Below are 24,033 nucleotides of genomic sequence, written 5' to 3' on the forward strand. Positions count from 1 at the left end.
GTGGCCTTTGCACCCTGCTTGAAATGGCATTAAACAGCACTAGCATTTGGTGGCCTTGCACGCTGCTTGAAGTGGCATGAAACTGCATTTGAGTTTGGTGGCCCTGCACCCTGCTTGAAGTTGTATAAAACCCAGAAATGTGGGTGTGGCTCAGTCTCTGCAAGATGGGTTAGGGAGAGGTCACGACTCTGTCTGAGCTTTGAATCAACTGAACACATTGAATGTATACTGAACTGTGAGTGTGGTGTTTATGTGGTGTTTATGTGGTGTTTTATGGTGGTTTCACCCTGCTTGAAATGGTATGAAACTGCATTTGAATTTGGTGCCCTTGCACCCTGCACGAAACAGTATGAAACTGCACTTGAATTTGGTGGCCTTGCACCCTGCTTGAAATGGTATGAAACTGCACTTTAATTTGGTTGTCTTGCACCCTGCTTGAAGTAGTATGAAACTGCACTTGAATTTGGTGGCCTTACACCCTGCTTGAAATGGCATTAAACAGCACTAGCATTTGGTGGCCTTGCACGCTGCTTGAAGTGGCATGAAACTGCACTTGAATTTGGTGGCCTTGCACCCTGCTTGAAGTGGTCGGAAACTGCACTTGAATTCGGTTGCCTTGCACCCTGCTTCAAGTGGTAGGAAACTGCACTTGAATTCGGTGGCCTTGCACCCTGCTTGAAGTGGTATGAAACTGCAATTGAATTTGGTGGCCTTGCATCCTGCTTGAAGTGGTAAGAAACTGCATTTGAATTTGGTGGCCTTGCACCCTGCTTGAAATGGAATTTCAAGGAATAGCCGTGAGTCAGCTGCTCGCCCACCAGCCGTGAGTCAGCTGCCGGCACATCAGGTTTGAGTGACAGAGCTGTCACCCCAAGAATCCATTTGGCCCACAATGTCCATATTAGCCTTCTGGAAATCAGTCCCTTCAGCCCTCAATACCCATACTAGTGCTCCATATATATATAAGCTAATAGGTAACACAACTTGTTTTCAAAATCTCTTATTTCAAACAAGAAATCCAACGGTATCTACAGCAAGTACTGTATAGTCATTTACTAACAGAATACGCATTCATGGGTTGAGTGTACCTCCTTCTTTTGATAAGAACACAAGAAAGTAGAAGCAGGTCGAGGCCATGTGACTCACCATTCAATATGATTATGGTTGATCTGATCCTGGCCACGTCATACTCTGTGCCAAGTCCGTAACGCTCAGAATTCCCTAATTTACCAAACGTTGGACCTCCTCATCTTTAAATAGCTCTCCAAATCTCTGGATTTGAGATCTCCAGGGAGTCACCACCCTTGGCAAGACAAGACATTTCTGTCTTATTGTATTACTATGTTTACTGAAGATTAAATAATTCCTGCTATTGATCTTTCTAGTTTCCCTTCCTAGCCAATATTCTATAGCACCAGTGTTCAAGAAGGAACTGCAGATGCTGGAAAATCGAAGGTACACAGAAATGCTGGAGAAACTCAGCGGGTGCAGCAGCATCTATGGAGCGAAGGAATTAGGTAACGTTTTGGGTCGAAACCCTTCTTCAGACTGATAGGGGGTGGTGGGGAGAAGGAAGGGAAAAAAAGGATGAGGAGGAGCCCGAGGGCTGGGGGATGGGAGGAGACAGCTCGAGGGCTAAGGAAGGGGAGGAGACAGCAAGGGCTAACAAAATTGGAAGAATTCATTGTTCATGCCCGCCGGATGCAGGCTCCCCAAACGGAATATGAGGTGTTCTTCATCCAATTTCCGGTGTTGCTCACTCTGGCAATGGAGGAGACCCAGGACAGAGAGGTCGGATTGGGAATGGGAGGGGGAGTTGAAGTGCTGAGCCACCGGGAGGTCAGGTAGGTTCTTGCGGACCGAGCGGAGGTGTTCGGCGAAACAATCGCCCAACCTCCGCATAGTCTCACCGATGTAGATCAGCTGACATCTAGAGCAGCGGATGCAGTAGATGAGGTTGGAGGAGATACAGGTGAACCTCTGTCGCACCTGGAACAACTGCTTGGATCCTTGAATGGAGTCGAGGGGGGAGGTAAAGGGACAGGTGTTGCATTTCTTGCGGTTGCAATAGAAAGTGCCCGGGGAGGGGGTGGTACGGGAGGGAAGGGAAGAATTGACAAGGGAGTTGCGGAGGGAGCGGTCTTTGCGGAAGGCAGACATTGGGGGAGATGGGAAGATGTGGCGAGTGGTGGGGTCACGTTGGAGGTGGCGAAAATGACGTAGGATTATTTGTTGTATGTGACGGCTGGTGGGGTGAAACGTGAGGACTAGGGGGACTCTGCCCTTGTTGCGAGTGCGGGGATAGGGAGAGAGAGCAGTGTTGAGGGGTATGGAAGAGACCCTGGTGCGAGCCTCATCTATGGTGGAGGAGGGGAACCCCCGTTCCCTGAAGAATGAGGACATTTCAGATGCCTTGGTGTGGAACGTCTCATCCTGGGAACAGATGCGGCGTAGGCAGAGGAATTGGGAGGGGGGGATGGCGTCCTTACAGGAGGCAGGGTGGGAAGAAGTGTAGAACCAGCCGACAAGGGAGGTGCCGTGGTAGTCTGGCGCGTCGATCTCTACAAAGCTGAGGCCACGCGCCAACTCTCGGACACCTCCTACTACTTACCCCTGGACCATGACCCCACTGACGAGCACCAGGCCACCGTCTCTAGCACCATCACCGACTTCATCAACTCCCACGCCCTGCCCGACCGAGCCTCCAACCTCATCGTTCCCCAGCCCCGCATGGCCCGTTTTTACCTTCTCCCCAAAATCCACAAACCTGACTGTCCCGGTAGACCCATTGTCTCTGCCTGTTCGTGCCCCACCGAACTCCTCCACATACCTTGACTCCATCCTATCCCCCTTGGTTAAATCCCTTCCTACCTATGTTCAAGACACCTCAGACACTCTCCGCCGCCTCCGCACATTCCATTCTCTAAGCCCTCACCCCCTCATCTTCACCATGGACGTCCAATCACTCTACACCTCCATCCCCCACCAGGATGGTCTCAAAGCTCTCCGGTTCTTCCTCGACCAGAGGAGCAACCTATACCCAGCCACTGACACTCTCCTCTGCCTAGCGGAGCTGGTCCTTACCCTCAATAACTTCACGTTTGACTCCTCCCATTTCCTCCAGGATGAGGCGTTCCACACCAGGGCATCTGAAATGTCCTCATTCTTCAGGGAACAGGGGTTCCCCTCCTCCACCATAGATGAGGCTCGCACCAGGGTCTCTTCCATACCCCGCAAAACTGCTCTCTCTCCTCATCCCCCCACCCGCAACAAGGGCAGAGTCCCCCTAGTCCTCACCTTTCACCCCACCAGCCGTCACATACAACAAATAATCCTACGTCAGTTTCGCCACCTCCAACGTGACCCCACCACTTGCCACATCTTCCCATCTCCCCCAATGTCTGCCTTCCGCAAAGACCGCTCCCTCCCACAACTCCCTTGTCAATTCTTCCCTTCCCTCCCGTACCACCCCCTCCCCGGGCACGTTCCGTTGCAACCGCAAGAAATGCAACACCTGCCCCTTTACCTCCCCCCTCGACTCCATTCAAGCACCCAAGCAGTTGTTCCAGGTGCGACAGAGGCTCACCTGTATCTCCTCCAACCTCATCTACTGCATCCACTGCTCTAGATGTCAGCTGATCTACATCGGTGAGACTATGCGGAGGTTGGGCGATCGTTTCGCCGAACACCTCCGCTCGGTCCGCAAGAACCTACCTGACCTCCCGGTGGCTCAGCACTTCAACTCCCCCTCCCATTCCCAATCCGACCTCTCTGTCCTGGGTCTCCTCCATTGCCAGAGTGAGCAACACCGGAAATTGGAGGAACTGCACCTCATATTCCGCTTGGGGAGCCTGCGTCCGGCGGGCATGAACATTGAATTCTCCCAATTTTGTTAGCCCTTGCTGTCTCCTCCCCTTCCTTAGCCCTCGAGCTGTCTCCTCCCATCCCCCAGCCCTCGGGCTCCTCCTCATCCTCCTTTTTTCCTTCCTTCTCCCCGCCACCCCCTATCAGTCTGAAGAAGGGTTTCGACCCGAAACGTTACCTATTTCCTTCGCTCCATAGATGCTGCTGCACCCGCTGAGTTTCTCCAGCATTTTTGTGTACATTCTATAGCACCACATGGTTCCACATGGATTTCAATTCAAATTCCACCTTTGACAACTCAGACGCACTCAGGATCACTGGCACTGATTCAAGCTGGCGTAAGTGTTTTGTTGTATACAAGGGCTCAACTTAAGTGGAATTAGCTATGTTTTGTCAAACGTTATGTGGTTATATTCTTGTGAAGTCACTTCACAAAATTGTCATAATCACAGAGATCATGAAGATAGACCCGAGTCCTCATGATATAAAAATTAGAAATGAATTTCAAGAGTGAGGCATCTTGCGACAGAATTACCACAATAACACATGGACAAAGAATAAGCTTTTACTCATTTAGTATTTTGCTACCTCCCATAAATCATCTCACTGATATCCATTAGCTGGGATCATCTTTGGCAAAACAATTGAAATAAGACCCATAGATTATGAATATTGTTCTATTGTGACTATCTTGGGAACCAATGCTGCCTTTGGAATACAAAAACAGAGCTGAGGCTCAATAAGGCGTTGGTCCGGCCGCATTTGGGGTACTGTGAGCAAATTTGGGCCTCATATCTGAGGAAGGATATGAGGTACTGAGAGGGTCCAGAGGAGGTTTACAAAAATGATCCCAGGAATGAGTGGGTTAGCATATGATGAGCATTTGACAGCACTGGGCCTGTGCTCGCCTGAGCTTAGAAGGGACCTCATGAAACTTTCAGAATAATGAAAGGCATAGATAGATTGGACGTGGCAAGGATATTTCCACTGGTGGGAGAATCTACGACCAGAGATCATAGCCCCAGAATTAAAGGGAGCTCTTTTAGAAAGTAGGTGAAGAAGCATAGAAACGTGGAAAATAGGAGCGATAGGCCATTCGGCCCTTCGAGCAAGTATCGCCATTCAATATGATCATGGCTGATCATCCAAAATCAATGCCCAGTTCCGCCCTTTTTCCCATATCCCTTGATTCCCTAAGAACTAAATCTAACTTCTTTAGTCAGAGGGTAGTTAATCTGTGGATCTCATTGCCACAAAGCGCCATGGAGGCCAAGTCAGTGAATATTTTTCAGGCAAAGATAGACAAATTCTTGATTAGAATGGGTGTCAAGGGTTATGGGGAGAAGGCAGGAAAATGGGATTAGGAGGCAGAGATCAGCCAGGATTGAATGGCAGAGTAGACTCGATGGGCAGAATGGCCTAATTCTACTCCTACTGCTTGAGAACTTGTGACTTGTAAATGAATCAAGTAAGCCAATGGTGTCATAAAAGGTATTTTATTACCTCTGTAGATATTTCAACAACATGAAATTATATTTTCAAGAGCAACAATTTAGAAGTCCCTCATGCGCCTGAAAGACCCGATAGAGGAGTTGTATCCGCCCCAGTCATTGTATTTCCTGTACTCCCCGGGTCTCATGAAGTACTGTCGGCCTCTGTAGTTGGGTTGTTCATAGAAGATCCAGTGACCATCCATCACGTGGCAGGAGTGAATGTCACGGTTACGGAAACGATCGTAGACGGAGGGACAGTCGTCCATGAATTCCATCATCTGTCCTCCAAAGTCAGGCCTCTCGTAAATCTTCATCCTGTAGTTGCCTCCCTGGTACTGGAATGGAAAGAAGGCAGCTTTAGCCATGATGTTTTAAAGATAGTTTTACCTCTTGTGGGAGGAATGACTGGTGATGGATTATTCACAACGTGCAGCGAAGCTGAATCAATTCTTAGATTGGTCATTGACTTCAATGGGAAATAAAATCAGATGCATTCCCATCACTTCACTCATCATCTGACTCAAATAAGATTCAAATGGCATTGCCGTTGTTTCAAATGACACAAGAGAAAATACGCTCGGTCTTAGGAATCCTGCATTTTACAGCCACCCTGTGCTGAGCTCCATCTATGGAGCCAAATCATATGCTGAATACAGAAAATTAAATCCCCAGGGAAAAAATACCGGAAACTTACATGAGGGTAGCTGCGACAGGACCTGATGTTGTCGTTGAATCCCATCCAGCGCTGGTAGTCAGGATACTCCCCCTTGTTCAGGACATACTGGTACCCCATGTAGTTGGGTCTCTCGTACGCCACCCACCAGTCACTCTCCACACGGATGGAGTTACAGCGGCTGAAGTAAGGGGACAGGTCGGCACAGTCAGTGCTGCACTCATAGTGCCGACCCTGGAAGTTCCTGTCCTCGTAGAAGATGATCTGTGGGAAGAAATAGGTTTTTCAGTAAATAATTTCAGAAACGAGGACAATGACTAATTCTAATAGTAAGTATAAATGCTCAGTTGTCTTTGCCTTTCCCATTTTCGCCTTGGTAACTGGCCGAATGCTTCACAGCTTTGCATCGCTTGGTATTTATGTGCTGGGCAGAAATCCCTGGCTGAAATTTCCTTTGTTATTGTAATGATACAAGACTAAAAAATCAGCAGAAGTCAACAAAATGCATGTTCTATACATTGTAGAAACCCTACTGAAAAACACATGATGTGTCATTGGTTTTTTCCCTATTTGCATTTGTGTCATTTTAATTGTGTTTAAATGTAACCGTCAACTGTGCAGCTTATTCTGCTGGAACCTCAGAGAAAAGGATTTGCTTTTGCCTTTAATTGCTGATTTGAGACGCTCTTGGGCTGTCCATGGAATAGAATCTCTGGCACAGAGGATTCCACTGGGCAATTTTGCTTCCTCTGCAATGGAAGGGAAGTCCATTATGTTCTGTGATCACCCTTGGAATATCTATGACAGCTTTTACCATCCGAGTTATTGTCAGGTACGGATCAAAAAAAATGAAGGCACAGACTGTGGATGCTGGAATCTAGCACAAAAACCATGGCCCTGGAAGAACTCAGCGGGTCAAGCAGCATCTGTGGCAGCACAGGGTTTAAGTTGACAATTTGAGTCAAGAAGCTGCAATCTTTCCTGTTCCCTCCCAGTTCAGATACAGGTTGTTGACTCTGGAAGGAGGAGGAAGGAGATGAGGATAAATGTCTTTAGTCAGAGGGTGGTGAGTCTGCAAAATACTTTGCCACAGAAGGCTGAGGAGGCAAAGTTAGTGGATATTTTAGGGCAGAGATAGATAGATTCTTGATTAGTACAGGTGTCAGAGGTTATGGGGAGAAGGCAGGAGAATGGGGTTAAGAGGGAGAGATAGACCAGCCATGATTTAATGGCGGAGTAGACTTGATGGGCTGAATGGCCTAATTCTACTCCTATCACTTACATAGATACATAAACAATAGGTGCAGGAGTCAGCCATTAGGCCCTTCAAGTCAGCACAGCCATTCAATGTGGTCATGGCTGATCATCCACAATCAGTACCCCGTTCCTGCTTTCTCCCTATATCCCTTGATCCCGTTAGCCCTGAGAGCTCTATCTAACTCTCTTTTGAATGCATCCAGTGAATCGGCCTCCACTGCCTTCTGAGCCAAAGAATTCCACAGATTCACAACTCTCTGTGTGAAAAAGTTTTCCCTCATCTCAGTTCCAAATGGCCTACGCCTTATTTTTAAATTGTGACCCCTGGTTCTGGACTCCCCCAACACCGGGAACATGTTTCCTGCATCTAGGATGTCCAATCCCTTAATAATGTTAAATGTTTCTATAAGATCCCCTCTCATCTTTCTAAATTCCAGTGAATACAAGCACAGTCGCTCCACACTTATGACTTTATGAAATGTCCACCTAGAGCTTTTGCCTCCACAGATGCTGCTTCATCTGCTGAGCTCTTTCTGTATTCTGTTTTTAAGGATCAAAATGCTTCGTAGACTTTGTCTGGACAGTCCCTGCATTCCCTTTCTGTTTCAAAATTAAGATTCACTAAAAGATCCAATAACTAAATCAAAGAGGAAGGGCAGATTCTAGAAAGTAGTAAGAGATTTAAAATAGGATTGGTCTATCTATGCATCAAGAACTGAAACTGCGCTTGAATTCGGTGGCCTTGCACCCTGCTTGAAGTGGTCGGAAACTGCACTTGAATTTGGTGGCCTTGCACCCTGCTTGAAGTGGTCGGAAACTGCACTTGAATTTGGTGGCCTTGCATACTGCTTGAAGTGGTAAGAAACTGCACCTGAATTTGGTGGCCTTGCACTCTGCTTGACGTGGAAGGAAACTGCACCTGGATTTGGTGGCCTTGCACCCTGCTTGAAGTGGTATGAAACTGCAATTGAATTTGGTGGCCTTGCACCCTGCTTGAAGTGGTAAGAAACTGCACTTGAATTTGGTGGCCTTGCACCCTGCTTGAAATGGAATTACAAGGAATGGCCATGAGTCAACTGCTCGTCCACCAGCCATGAGTGAGCTTCCAGCACATCAGGCTTGAGTGACTGAACTGTCACTCCAAGAATCCATTTGGCCCACAATGTCCATACTAGCCCTCTGGAAACCAGTCCCTTCAGCCCACAATACCCATACTAGCGCTCCAGAACCCTCCCCCCCCAACTGGCCACCAATATTGGAATTGGTGGAGATGTGGAATATTGCGTTGGGGGACCAGCCCTCCTGTGTGAACATGGGACCCAATGCGTCCCACTTAGTCTAGTTGTTTCATAAATGTTGCAATAGTCCCTGCCTCAACTACCTCCTCTGGCAGCTCGTTCCATACACCCACCACCCTTTGTATGAAAAAGTTAACCCTCATATTCCTATTAAATCTTTTCCACTTCACCTTCAACCTATGTCCTCTGGTTCTCGATCCCCTACACTGGGCAAGTGTACCATTGTTAGATCACTCCTCGTCTTCTGTGCTCCAAGGAATAAAGTCCCAACCTACTCAACCTCTCCCTATAGCTCACACCCTCGAGTCCTGGCAACATCCTCGTAAATCTTCTCTGTACCCTTTCCAGTTTAACAACATCTTTCCTGTAACATGGTGCCCAGAACTGAATACAACACTCTAAATGCGCTCCATCAACATCTTATTTGACTGCAACACGACCTCCCAAATTCTATACTCAATACTCTGACTGATGAAGGCCAAGTCATTTGCGTGTGCCAATTTTCTTCAAATGAAATGCATTAATTGCATTTATGCATTCTTTCCTGGAGCACTCCCTTCTGCCATCCCCAGACACAATTGTTCAATTTTCAAATACAATAGACAATAGACAATAGACAATAGGTGCAGGAGTAGGCCATTCGGCCCTACAAGTCCAGTTCCCTACTGAAAGTCACAATTGTAGGTGGTTTACCACCCTAACAGGTAATGCATTTCAAATGCTAGCCAGTCATTCCAAAGATAAGGATTTAGTAGTATGTGATTATTTTGCCATTAAGAGTAAAATTGTCCATCTCTGTTACCTTCAAATTGGACATAAACTTATAAGTAATAAATGCCATGTGTAAGAAGGAACTGCAGATGCTGGTTTACACCAAAGATAGACACATAATGCTGGAGTAACTCAGCGGGTCAGGCAGCATCTCTGGAGAGAAGGAATGGGTGATGTTTTGGGTCGAGACCTTTCTACAGACTGACAGTCAGGGGAGAGGGATACACACAGATATGCATCAATTACAGAAGTGACTGCACTTAGATTGTCTGTGAAGATGCCAAAGTGGAGTGCCAGATATTGAAGAACCTTCAGAGCCGTAAAAATTCAATACCAACCTGGAGCGTAGGATATAGAGCATAGACCAGTAGAGCACAGTGTTAGCTATGGGTTAGGTGAAAATAAATTACAGACAATGAGACTCAACATGACGTCTTTGAAACTGGTGCAACGACGTGGGTGTGGGAGGGATGGAGCGAGAGGGGATGCAAGGGTTACTTGAAGTTACAGAAATCAATATTTGTATCACTGGGTTGGAAGCTGCCCAAGCAAAATATGAAATGCTGTTCCTCCAATTTGCATTTGGCCTCACACTTTCCATGCCTACTGTGTTGGCATAGAACGAGATACAGAAAAAGGCTCTTTGCCCCGCAAAGTCTGGTGCCAAGATAAAAGTGCCAAAGTCTAAACATGGTGCCAAGATAAACTAAACTCATCTGCCTGCACACATGCATACCCCTCTATTCCCTGTGTATCCATATGCCAACATAGAGCACTCTTAAATGCCATTATTCTACCTGCCTCCTATCAGCATGTTCCAGGCACCCACCACCCTCTGGTTAAAAAACGTTCCCTGTACATCTATCCATCTATCTATCTATCTATCTATCTTATTATATAAAAGTCTGTGGCTACCGCCTGCCGTCCGTCCGGCTGCCTTTCTGCCTTTTGATTCGTTCCATCGTGTGATGTCACAATGCCCAATACTCGCAGATGTCCAATCGGAATGGATCCATTTACATGGACGGCTGCCGGCCGCCTTTCTTCCTTTGATTCCCTGCAACTCCGAAACCAGACGAAGAATCGCCGACATCTTTTCCATTTCGGTAGAGATTTCACTTTTCTATCTAAGTATCCGCTCCTCATTACATTTCGTCGTGTTTAAGTACACGTTTTTAATCAAATCCTTCCCCCCCCCCCCCCCCCCCCCCAATATTTCAAAAATAAACTGGCTTCTCACCCATAGAAGCAGCACCAGCCCCAGCCCCTGGTGAACGTTCCATCGTGTGATGTCACAATGCCCAATGTTCACATATGTCCAATCGGAATGGATTCATTTACATATGCCTTTGCAGGAGCCCCAGCCCCTGGTGAACGTTCCATCGTGTGATGTCACAATACCCAATGCTCAAAGACATTCTTGCCATAGAGGGAGTACAGAGAAGGTTCACCAGACTGATTCCTGGGATGTCAGGACTTTCATATGAAGAAAGACTGGATAGACTCGGCTTGTACTCGCTAGATTTTAGAAGATTGAGGGGGGATCTTATAGAAACTTACAAACTTCTTAAGGGGTTGGACAGGCTAAATGCAGGAAGATTGTTCCAGATGTTGGGGAAGTCCAGAACAAGGGGTCACAGTTTAAGGATAAGGGGTAAATCTTTTAGGACCGAGATGAGAAAAACATTTTACACACAGAGAGTGGTGAATCTGTGGATTCTCTGCCACAGAAGGTAGTTGAGGCCAGTTCATTGGCTATATTTAAGAGGGAGTTAGATGTGGCCCTTGTGGCTAAAGGGATCAGGGGGTATGGAGAGAAGGCAGGTACAGGATAATGAGTTGGATGATCAGCCATGATCATATTGAATGGTGGTGCAGGCTCGAAGGGCCAAATGGCCTACTCCTGCACCTGATTTCTATGTTTCTAAGTTTCCCTCTTCGCACCCCTCTCCCTTCCCCACCCATCCCTCTCTCCCCCACCCCCCTTCACTCTCTACCCTATCCCCTTCCCTCTCTCCCCCCACCCCCTTGCCCCTACCCCTCTGTCCCTCTTCCACCACTCCCCCTACCCCTCCTTCCCCACTTTTCCACTTCTCTCCCTCACCCCACCCCTTTCCCTCCCCCACCCTTCTCTCTCCCCCTCCCTTCCCCCTCCCTCCCCTCTCCACCCCCACCCCTTCCCCCTACCCCTCTGACCCTCCCCACTCTTCCACCTCTCCTCCCCCCCACTATCCCTCCCCACTCTTTCCCCCCTCTCCCCCCACCTCTCTCCCCCTCCCTCCACACTCTTCCCCCTCCTTCCACACTCTTACCCCTCCCTCCTCCTCTCCATCCCCAGCCCTCCCCCCACATCTCTCTCCCCTCCCCATCCCTCTCTCCTCCCTCTCTTCCACCACGTCTCTCCTCCCTTCCCCCTCCACTCTCCCTCCCCACTCTTTCCCCTCTCTCCACCCACCCCTCTCCCCTTCCCTCCCTCCTCCCCTCCCTACCCACCCCACACCCATCTCTCGCCCCATCCCCCTCTCTCACCCCCTACCCTGCTCTCCTTTCCCTCCCAAATCTGTCCCGTTTCCTCCTCCTCCTCTCCCCTCCCTCCCCTCTTCCCATCCCCCCTCCCCCCACCTGTGTGTTTGGGGGGTGGTTAATGTGAGCGTGATGCCTCAGGCCCCCCACCCCCCCGCAAACGCCATTGGGGAAACAGACCCAACGGGTCTGCACTTGGTCTAGTTATTATATAAAACTGTGAGCCTGCCGCCTGCCGTCCGTCCGGCTGCCTGTCTGCCTTTTGATTCGTTTCCATCGTGTGATGTCACAATGCCCAATGCTCGCAGATGTCCAATCACAACTCCCAATGCTCGCAGATGTCCAATCGGAATGGATCCATTTACATGTAAGGCTGCCGGCTGCATTTCTTCCTTTGATTCACTGCAACTCCGAAACCAAACGCAGAATCACCGACATCTTTTCCATTTCGGTAGAGATTTCACTTTTCTTTCTAAGTATCCGCTCCTCATTACATTTCGTCGTGTTTAAGTACACGTTTTTAATCAAATCCTTCCCCACCCCCAATATTTCAAAAATAAACTGGGTTCTCACCCATGGAAGCAGCACCAGCCCTAGCCCCTGATGAACGTTCCATCGTGTGATGTCACAATGCCCGATGCTCACAGATGACCAATCGGAATGGATTCATTTACATATGCCTTTGCAGGAGCCCCAGCCCATGGTGAACGTTCCATCATGTGATGTCACAATGCCCAATGTTCACACATGTCCAATCGGAACTTAAGAGGGAGTTAGATGTGGCCCTTGTGACTAAAGGGATCAGGGGGTATGGAGAGAAGGCAGGTACAGGATACTGAGTTGGATGATCAGCCATGATCATATTGAATGGTGGTGCAGGCTCAAAGGGCCGAATGGCCTACTCCTGCACTTAATTTCTATGTTTCTATATTCCCCTCTCCACACCCCTCTCCCTCTCCCACCCATCCCTCTCTCCCCCACCCCCCTTCCCTCTCTACCCCACCCCCTTCCCTCTCTCCCCCCGCCCCCCGCCCCCTTCCCCTACCCCTCTGTCCCTCTTCCACCACTCCCCCTACCCCTCCCTCCCCACTCTTCCACTTCTCTCCCCTTACCCCACCCCTCTCCCTCCCCCACCCCTCTCTCTTCCCCTCCCTTTCCCTCTCTCCCCCACCCCTTTCTCTTACCCCTCTGTTCCTCTTCCACCACCCCTGTCCCTCTTCCACCACTCCCGCTACCCCTCTACCCCTCCCTCCCTCCCTCCCCACTCTACCACTTCTCTCCCCCTTCTACCCTCCCCCCTCCCTCTCCTCACCCCTCTTCCTCTCCCATCCCTCTCTCCCCCACCCCCTTCCCTCTCTCCCCCGCCCCCTTCCCCCTATCCCTCTGTCCGTCTTCCATCACTCCCCCTACCCCTCTCCACTCTCCCTCCCCACTCTTTCCCCTCTCTCCCCCCACCCCTCTCCCCCTCCCTCCCTCTTCCCTCCCTCCCCATCCCCCCCTCCCCCACATCTCTCTCCCCATCCCCCTCTCTCACCCCCTACCCCACTCTCCTTTCCCTCCCAAATCTGTCCCGTTTCCTCCTCCTCCTCTCCCCTCCCTCCCTTCTTCTCACCCCCCCCTCCCCCCACCGGTGTGTTTGGGGGGTGGTTAATGTGAGTGTGATGCCGCCGCCCCCCCCCCCCCCCGCAAACGCCGTTGGGGAAACAGACCCAACGGGTCTGCACTTGGTCTAGTATACCTATAAAAGTTTAAATCTTGTCTGTATGTGTGTCGTCTGTATTGTTTTGTATGCTTTGTATCTTCCTCAAAACGCTATGTGCTAGCGCTTAAATTTTTACATATTCTGACTCACATTTTTACCGTCTATGCCGTAGTCAGGTTCACTTAAGATTTCATTCTATATTTCAAATGTTATTGACGATTCAAGTTTAAAAAAGGCAAAAAACGGTCTCACACACTGCCTTTTTCCATGACTTGATGATGTCCCAATCTCATTCATAGTGCACCAATCACAATGGGCCCTCAAGCTGCCGAGTGCCACATCCCCTGTCATCCATTTTGATCAAATGAATCTGTGTTCATTAACAGCTGAGATTGTGTTCAGGCTTTGCTTTTATCCCGTTTATTTGAAAAACCTTGGCTTTTAAAGCACCTCGTGGTTTTAATTAATTTTCCACCTCCACCACCCCCCCACCCCCCCCCCCTCCCCCCCCTCCCCACCCGCCCCACCAATGGTACAATGATGTCAATCCACAGCGCCGATGCTGCCCCACCGTTGGGGGACGGGGCCCAATGGGTCCCACTTGGAAAGTCCTTTAAACTTTCCCCTCTGACCTTAAAGCTATGCCCTCTGGATTTGACGTGTACCTTGCAGGAAAAATGGTCTGATTGCCTATCTTGTCTACGCCTCTTATAATTTATATACTTCTACCAAATTGGCATTTTAATTCACTGTCATGCATGTTTTCTTTACCTTATCTGTTCAAATTAAAAATTTAATGAAGGCTGATTAAGCTGATTCTCTTTTTTGTCAAAATATCAAATTTTCAATAGTCACATTTTTGGTCAAACTATTACAGCCAGCTGTGTAACAGGTGATTCCAGATACCCCTGAGAAGTGAAGCTTTATTTATTTATTTATTTATTTATTTATTTGTTTTATTATTTATTTCGAACAGAATAAAAGAATAAAAAGCAAATGTGAAACAGCATACAAAAAACAAAACAAAAATATTTATAAAATATCATAAACAATATCTATAAATAAATGAAATCATATGTCCGAAAAGGAGCAGGAAGAAGCCAAAGCTTATTAATTCCCACCCCTTATTCAACTGCTTGTAATTATCTTATACAAATTTAGCAGCTATATGTACACCATATGTACACCAGCAGCCATATGTACACCAAATTATTTACATTTGAACACTAATCAAATATTCACAAAGCCATACAAAAAAGAAAAAAAGTAAAAGAAAAGTAAAAAACCCGCATATACTATACAATATCTTAGTCATATTTACAACCCATCACCCTATAATCACCCTTCCCAATACAATCAGTATAACAAATACCACAATCACCTATCCTCATCCCAATATCCTTTTAGACAAGTGTTTTTGTACATCTTTTTAAACTGAATAATGCTTGTGCTAAGTTTTATCTCCTGTTCCAGACCATTCCACAAATTCACACCACAGATTGCTACGCACATACTTTTAAGAGTTGTTCTGACATTGAGTTTTTTTTAATTATGTTCCCCTCTCAAATAATACCCACCCTGTCTTTCCATAAACAGTTTTTGTATATTTCTTGGAAGTAAATTATTTCTTGCTTTGTACATGATTTGCGCAGTCTTAAATTTAACCAGATCAGTGAACTTCGCTGTATGTGACTTTAAGAATAATAAATTGGTATGTTCAACATATCCAAGGTTATTGATAATTCTTATTGCTCTTTTTTGTAATGTGCATAACGGCTGTAGGTTGGTTTTGTAGGTGTTGCCCCATATCTCCACACAGTAACTCAGATATGGCAATATGAGTGTATTATACAGAGTATGTAATGATTTGTGGTCCAGAATGTGTCTTGATTTTCCCAATATTGCTATAAACTTTGCCAGTTTTGCTTTGTTGTGGTTTATATGTGGTTTCCAGCAGATTTTGTGGTCTAAGATCACACCAAGAAATTTATTTTCATATACTCTTTCTATACTTATGTTATCTATTTTCAATTGTACTTGAGGGTTTATTTTATGTTTTCCAAATAGCATAATCTTTGTTTTGCTTAAATTTAGAGACAATTTGTTGACATCAAACCACTGTTTTAATTTATTCATGTCTGATGTGATGACTTCCAAAAGCTGCTTCAAATTGTCAGAGGAACAAAAAATATTCGTATCATCGGCAAATATAATCAATTTCAGTATATTTGATACTTTACATATGTCGTTAATGAACCATTATGAAAAGCTTTGGACCTAACACAGACCCTTGAGGTTCTCCACAAGTTATGTTCATGTAAGTTGATTTATGGTCACCTATTTCTACAAATTGTTGCCTGTTTCTTAAATAGCTTCTCACCCAATCCAATCCAACCCCTCTGATGCCATACCTATCCAGTTTCATGAGTAAAATGTCGTGATTTACGGTATCAAATGCTTTTTTTAAATCTATGAATATTCCCACTGAAAGTTTTTTATTATCTATGCAATTTGTGATTTCCTCAATTAGTTCCATTAGTGCCATAGATGTTGATCTGTCTGTCCAGAATCCATATTGACTGTCGACCAAAAGCTTATGTTTTTCAATGAAATTGTCAAGTCATTCTGTAAAAAGTTTTTCAAGGATCTTGGAGAATTGGGAGAGTAAAGAAACAGGCCTGTAATTTGTGAAATGGTGTCTATCCCCAGTTTTATATAATGGTATTACTTTAGCTATTTTCATTTTGTTCGGAAATTTACCGGATTGAAAAGACAAGTTACAGATATGAGTTAATGGTTCGGCAATTTCTTCAATAACGTTTTTTATTATAATCATGTCAATATCATTCCAATCAGTAGAGGATTTGCTTTTACATTTTCTTACAGTGTCTATGATTTCTTTTCCTTCGACTGCTCTAAGGAAGATAGAGCTATTATTTCTATCCCAAAGATCAGTATCTGCCCCTTCTTTTGTTTCTGGGTCTTTAATTTTTTCTGCCAAATCCGGTCCCACATTTACAAAGAATTTGTTAAAACCATTAACCGCATCATCCATATTATTTATTGTCTTTCTTCCTCAATAAAATACTCAGGGTAGCCTGTATTTTTTGATCCATTTCTAATAATACTATTTAGCACCTTTCATATTGTTTTTATTATTCTCTAACATTTTATTATAGTATTCTTTCTTACATATCCTCATAATATTGGTTAATTTATTCTTATATTTTATATATTTATTTTCTGCTTCTGAAGTTCGATATTTTATGAATTGTCTATATAGTGTGTTTTTCTTTTTGCAGGCATGTTTTAAACCCTTAGTGATCCATGGAATACATGTTTGTTTTTGTCTATCACTATATTGTTTCACAGGACAGTTTTGGTCATAAAGTGATTTAAAAATATTTAGAATTGTATGCTTTGTCGACATCTTCACCCTCATATACTACCCTACCTTTATTGGCACAATGGTGATGGTGTGCTGACTTACCAAGTTACATTCATTTTGAGAGGCGATGGATCAACGTGTCATCAGAGCTAGCATTAAGAGGGCTAGAATACAAAAAACAGGGATGTAATGCTAAGGCTCCATAAGGCGTTGGTCAGGCAGCATTTGGAATGTTTTGAGCAAATTTGGGCACCATATCTGAGGAAGGATGTGCTGGCTCTGGAGAGGGTCCAGAGAAACTTTACGAGAATGATCCCAGGAATGAGTGGGTTAACATTTCATGAGCATTTGATGATTCTGGGCCTGTATTCGCTCGAGTTTAGAAGGATGAGGGGACCCCTCAATGTCACGTACAGAATAATGAAAGGCTTGGATAGAGTGGATGTGGAGAGGATGTTTCCACTTGTGGGAGAGTCTAGGACCAGAGGTCATAGCCTCAGAATTAAAGGACGTTCCTTTAGGAAGGAGTAATTTTTTTAGTCAGAGGGTGGTGAATCTGTGGAATTCATTGCCACAGAAGGCTGTGGAGGCCAAGTCAATGGATATTTTTAAGACAGAGATGGATAGATTCTTGATTAGTATGGGTGTCAGGGGTTATGGGGAGAAGGCAGGAGAATGGGGTTAAGAGGGAAAGATAGATCAGAGGTAGATCAGCCATGATGAGCAAATTGTTTGCAATGCTGGTGTCATAGGGCAGTGACATGGCAGAGAGTGCAGTTGTCTCACAGCTACATCAACCCAAGCTCAGCCCCAATGATGTAAATATGGAGTCTGCATCTTCAACCAGGTAGGTTTATTGTAGTGCTTAGGTTTACACTCACATTCCACAAGTGTTTCCACAAACTTCATGGGTCAAAAAGGTGGCACAGTGAAATAGCAGTAGAGTTGATGTCTCACAGCGACAGAGAACTGGGTTCAATCCTGACTACAGGTGCTGACTGTAGGAATTTGTACAGTTCTCCCTGTGACTGCGTGGGGTTTCTCTGGGTACACAGGTTTCAAAGGATCAAAGGTCTGCTTATTGTCACATGTAGCAATTAAGGTACAGTGAAACTCAAATTACTGTATAGCCATACTAAAAAAAATCTACAGGCAACTACATAAAAGTCAGCATAAACATCCACCACAGCGGATTCCCCACATTCCTCAATGTGAGGGAAGGCAATAAAGTCTAATCTTCTTTCCTCGTCATTCTCCCACGGTCGGGACAGTCAAACCATCCGCAGTCGGGGCAATCGAAGCTCCTGCAGCCGGCGATCGAAGCCTCTGTGTTGGGGCGATTGAAGTTCCCGCGATCGGGCGGTCAAAGCTCCCGAAGTCAGTCTCTAACCAGACACCGTGAGCTCCACGATGTTAAAGTCCGCAGGCTACCGAGGTTGGAGCTCCCGAAGTCGGTCTCCAGCAGAGGCCACCAACTACACGATGTTAGGCCGTATTGCGGACAGAGAAACGATACGGAAAAAATTGCATCTCCTTCGAGGTAAGAGATTTAAAAACGTTTCCCCCAACACCCCACCCCCAATAAAACAAGCTAAAGAACACTAAAACATGCATTTAACCCATATTTAAATAAACAACAAAGAAGGAAGGGACGAGGCAGCCATTGCTGGCGCCACCTGGTGGTGCAGGTTTCTATCATCATTTACTCATCATCATCATCGCAGACTTTTACTTTACTTTAGTCTTTGTCTGTAGATATGCAGGACGGCAACAGGCCCTTCAGCCCACTGAGTCCGTGACCTCTGTCATTAACACATTTAGACCCATGAGTAAGTTCAGTTCATAAGGCTACTCAGAAGTTTTGAGAGATCAGTCAGAGGCCGACATTTGGTCCTAGAAAGAAAACAGGATTAGCTGAAATACCTTCATAAATACTCCACGTTAGGTGTTCATTACTACTCTGGATTATTTCATGGGAATTAAATTCAACAAGGTTCTTAATAATCAAGTGAAAGACATTTTATTTCAACTCACAAATTATTCTACCAGATAACATTAGGATTTGTGAGGAGAATTTTGAAGAACTCCATATGGGACGGCACGGTGATGCAGCGGTAGAGTTGCAGCCTCACAGCGCTTACAGCGCCAGAGACCCGGGTTCGATCCCGACAGGCGCTGTCTGTACTGAGTTTGTACGTGCTCAAAGTGACCATGTGGGTTATTTCCGGGATCTTCGGTATCCTCCCACACGCCAAAGACGTACAGGTTTGTTGGTTAATTGGCTTGGTATGAATGTAAATTGTCCCTAGTATAGTGTAGGATAGTGTTAGTGTGCGAGGATCGCTGGTTGGTGCGGACTCGTTGGGCCGAAGGGCCTGTTTCTGTGCTGTATCTCTAAACTAAACTAAACTAAAAATGTGTCTGTAAGACCCAGTGGTGGAGTTGCAGCCATCCCAGTCACTGTACCCCCTATATTTTTTCAGTTCTCTGGAAGTACTGAGAGCCTCTGTAGATGGGCTGCTCATAGAAGATCTAGTCATCATCCATCACCATCAGTAGTGAATGTCACAGGAGCGGAAATGATCATAAACTGAGAGGGACAGTAGTCCTCGCATTCTACCATTATCCCACCAAAGTCAGACCACTTGGTCATCCTTCCCCTGTGATTCTCCTAGGCTTGTAGACTCCTTCAAAATGTATGACCTTTAGGCCAAGGGTGGCGAAGACATGGGAACACCATCAACTGCAAGTGGTCCTTCAAGGGTTACCCCATCTTGACGCAGACTGAAGAAGGGTCATGGCCCGAAACGTTACACATTCCTTCTCTCCAGAGATGCTGCCTCAACCCAGCTTTTTGTGTCCGTCTTTGACTTGGAAATCTATCCACAATTCTTCCCCATCACTGGGTCAATGTCCTGGAACTATCTCTCATAACAGCGTGTGGGTGTACACAGACCTCGGGCTGTAGTGGTTCAAGACAAATATGGGCAATCATTGCTGGCAGCCTATAAACCCACATCCCTAGAATAGAAAAATAATTGTAGCTATCAAGGTCCAGGTAATGCACTTGTAGGTTCCTAACAAGCTGTGTGTTTCTTTATCATTCCCACTTGTGGGGCCTTGATCACCCCCACCAATGTCACTCTTCCTTGATCTTTCTTGGCTTCATCGAAACTCATTTACTTTTTAGATTAAAAAATAAACTGCTGGAGGAACTGAGCGGGTCAAGCAGGAGAAAGACACAAAAAGCTGGAGTAACTCAGCTGGTACGACTTGATTGAGGAGGGTAGAGAGAGAGGAGAGATGTGCGGGTTATTTGAAGTTAGAGAAATCGATATTCAAGCAGGATGTACAGAGGCAAAGGGATAGTCAATATTTCTAGTCGAGACTTTGCAACAGATGAGGAGATATTCAGCCCATCAAGTCTATTTGGCCCATCAAGTCTCCGCCATTCAATCATGGCTGATCCATCTCTCCCTCCTAACCCCATTCTCCTGCCTTCTCCCTATAACCCCTGACACCCGCACTAATCAAATGGGTCAAGCGAAAGCAAATAGGATTAGCCTATCTCAGGCTAATAATAATGGCCTCATTCTGGGGCTTTAGTCTTTATTCTAGAAATTTATCTCAGGCATTGATTAAAGAATGAAACATATGTATTCAGGCAGTGAAGAAAGCTAATGGAATGTTGGCCTTCATAACAAGAGGATTTCAGGAAGAGTAAAGAGGTTCTTCTGCAGTTGTATAGGGCTCTGGTAAGACCACATCTGGAGTATTGTGTACAGATTTGGTCTCCTAATTTGAGGAAGGACTTCCTTGTGATTGAGGCAGTGCAGCGTAGTTTCACGAGATTGATCCCTGGGATGGTGGGACTGCCATATGAGGAAAGGTTGAAAAGACTAGGCTTGTATTCACTGGAGTTTAGAAGGATGAGGGGGTGTCTTATAGAAACATATAAAATTATAAAAGGACTGGACAAGCTAGAAGCAGGAAAAATGAAAAAAAGGGGAGGCCATTTAAGACTGAGGTGAGAAAAAACTTTTTCACCCAGAGAGTTGTGAATTTGTGGAGTTCCCTGCCACAGAGGGCAGTGGAGGCCAAGTCACTGGATGGGTTTAAGAGAGAGTTAGATAGAGCTCTAGGGGCTAGTGGAATCAAGGGATATGGGGAGAAGACAGGCACAGGTTATTGATTGGGGACGATCAGCCATGATCACAATGAATGGCGGTGCTTGCTCGAAGGGGCAAATGGCCTCCTCCTGCACCTATTATCTATGTTTCTATGTTTCTCTATTCATTCTGCAACAGGGTTGACATAGTGCTGCAACTGGTAGAGCTGCTGCCTCAGAGTTGCCTGTGTGGCGTTTGTACATTCTCTCCATGACCCCTGAATGAGGGGGGACCACAATGAAACTTACCAAATAGTGAAAGGCCTGGATAGAGTGGATGTGGAGAGGATGTTTCCACTAGTGGGAGAGTCTAGGACTAGAGGTTGTAGCCTCAGAATTAAAGGACGTTCCCTTAGGAAGAAGATGAGAAGAAATCTTTAGTCAGAAGGTGGTGAATCTGTGGAATTCTTTGCCACAGAAGGCTGTGGAGGCCAAGTCAGTGGAAATTTTAAGGCAGAGATAGATAGATTCTTCATTAGCACATGTCAGGGGTTATGGGGAGAATGGGGTTAAGAGGGAGAAATATATCAGCCGTGATTGAATGGCGGAGTACACGTGATGGGCACAGGTCTGCCAACTCTCACGCTTTGAGCATGAGAATCACGCCCTCAAGCAAACTCTCACGCCCTCACGCTGATCAGAAATTTCTCACGCTCTGTGGTGAGAAATTCCGTGATCAAAGAAAATGTCAAAACTCGGATAAACTGCATGGTCCGCGGGTGTTGGAGAGCCGGGGCTGAAGGAGCGATGGGAGCAGAACCAGCGGCAGGAACAGATGCGGGGAGCCGGGACTGGCGAGTGTTTGCCGGGGCTGCGAGTTGCTCGCTGCAGCTCTGGCCATGGAGCAAGTCCCGGACGTCGGAAGCGTTGCGCCGCTGCCGCGAGAGTCTCTGTGCCGAAGGGACTGACTCTCAAAGGGAGGTGGAGAGAGAGAGAGGAGAAGGAGACAGGGAGACAGTGGGGAGAGAGAGAGGGGGGTGAGAGGAGATATAGGGGAGGGACAGAGGGGGAGTGAATGGAGAGAGAGAAGAGGGAGGGGGAGAAAGGGGAGAGAGGTAGGGGAGAGAGAGAGGGGTGATTGAGGTGGGAGATGGGGGAAGGGAGAGAGGAGTGAGAGGGACGAAAGAGGGAAGAGAGAGAGGAGGTGGAGAGGGTAGGAGAGAATGGGAGAGAGAGGGGGAAGAGAGAGGGGGAAGAGGGAGAGAGGGAAAAGAGAAACGGGGGGGCAAAGAGAAAGAGGAGATAGAGACAGAGGAGAAAGAGAGAGGGGAGAGAGAGCCAGGGGGAGAGTGAGGTGAGAGGGAGAAATGTGGGAGAGAGAGGGAGAGAGAGGAGGAGAGAGAGAGGGGGGAAGAGAGAGAGGGGGGAAGAGAGAGAGGGTGGAAGAGAGAGAGGGGGAAGAGAGAGAGGGGGAAGAGAGAGAGGTGAGGAGAGACAGAGAGAGAGGGGAGAGAGAGAGAGGGGAGAGTGTGTGGTGAGGGAGAGAGAGGGGGAGATAGAGAGGGAGGGAGAAAGAGAGAGAGGGGGAAGCGAGGGGGAGAGAGAGAAGAGGGGGAGAGACAGAAGAGGGGAGAGAGTGAAGAGGGGGAGAAAAAGAAGAAAGAACGGGGACAGAGAGAGGGGGAGAGAGAGTTAGGGGAAGAGAGGGGAGAAGGGAGAGAGAGAGAGAGGAGAAAGGGGGGAGTGAGGTGGGAGGGAGAGAGGGGAAGAGAGAGAGGGGGAGAGAGAGGAGAGAGGGGGGAGAGAGAGGGGGAGAGAGAAGAGAGAGGGAAGGGGAGCGAGTGAGAGGAGGGAGACAGGGGAGAGAGAGGGGGATAGAGGTGAGAGAGAGAGGGGGGGAGGAAGGAGAGGGGAAGGAGGGGGGGAGGGGAGAGATAGAAGGGGGTTGAGAGGAGAGAGAGCGGAAGAGAGGGGGGAGAGAGAGAGAGTCTATGTGCCGAATTCACCCAGGTGACTGGCATGTATCAGGCTGTGGCTCGGTGCATCCTGGAGGACAACCAGTGGATCTGGAAGTAAGTACCAAGCACTGGGTAGAAATGGTGGAAGATAGTGGACTTCAAATGGGGGTGGTTGGTGAAAGCATCCTGCTTGCCTACTAGATTTTCACTGTAACTGCAGGAAAAATGTTCCCAATGTTGGGGGCGTTCAGAACCATGGGTCACAGTTTAAGAATAAAGGGGGGGGGGCCAGTTAGGACTGAGATGAGAAACTTTCTTCACGCAGAGTTGTGAATCTGTGGAATTCTCTGCCACAGAAGGCAGTGGAGGCCAATTCACTGGACGTTTTCAAGAGAGAGTTACATTTAGTTCTTGGGGCTAACGACATCAAGGGAAATGGGGAAAAAACAGGAAAGAGGTGCTGATTTTAGATGAATAGCCATGATCATATTGAATGGCAGTGCTGGCTCGAAGGGCCGATGGCCTATTCCTGCACCTATTTTCTATGTTTCTATGCTTGAGTATATGGCAATAAAACTCGATCACTTGATTTTGAAGCATTCATGCATGGTGGAGATATAATGTAGTCATAGAGTGATACAGTGTGAAAACTGGCCCTTTGGCGCAACTTGCCCACACCCGCCAACATGTCCCAGCTATGCTACCTGCTTTTGGTCCATACCTCCAAACCTGTCCTATCCATGTATCTGTCTAACTTTTTCTTAAATGTTGGGATGGTCCCAGCCTCAACTACCACCTCTGGCAGCTTGTTCCATACACCCATCACCCTTTGTGTGGATAAAGTTACCTCTTAAAAATATTCATACAAAAAACATTGAAATCATACTTCTACAGTGCACTAAAACATGATTTTAACACATCAAATTTCAAAATGTTCATACCCTGGGAGTGGGTTACACCCTTCTTCCACACCCTCACCCAACTCGGTTGCTCCACTC

General features: G+C 46.7%; 2 protein-coding genes across 2 annotated transcripts in view; one reads left to right on the forward strand and one right to left on the reverse strand.

Annotated features, from left to right (window-relative positions):
• LOC116974956 (gamma-crystallin S-1-like) overlaps positions 1-24,033 on the forward strand; it is a 131,784-nt gene that overhangs the window by 52,316 nt on the left and 55,435 nt on the right. The window lies entirely within an intron of this gene.
• Positions 5,345-6,411, reverse strand: LOC116974957 (gamma-crystallin S-1-like). Its single transcript, XM_033023578.1, has 3 exons — positions 6,388-6,411; positions 6,052-6,294; positions 5,345-5,692 (listed from the first exon to the last, which is right to left on the reverse strand). Exons 1-3 carry the CDS (start codon positions 6,394-6,396, stop codon positions 5,417-5,419), a joined length of 528 nt encoding a protein of 175 aa, XP_032879469.1. The 5' UTR covers positions 6,397-6,411; the 3' UTR covers positions 5,345-5,416.

The sequence above is a fragment of the Amblyraja radiata genome, chromosome 7 (assembly GCF_010909765.2).
Source record: "Amblyraja radiata isolate CabotCenter1 chromosome 7, sAmbRad1.1.pri, whole genome shotgun sequence".
Taxonomy (NCBI): domain Eukaryota; kingdom Metazoa; phylum Chordata; class Chondrichthyes; order Rajiformes; family Rajidae; genus Amblyraja; species Amblyraja radiata.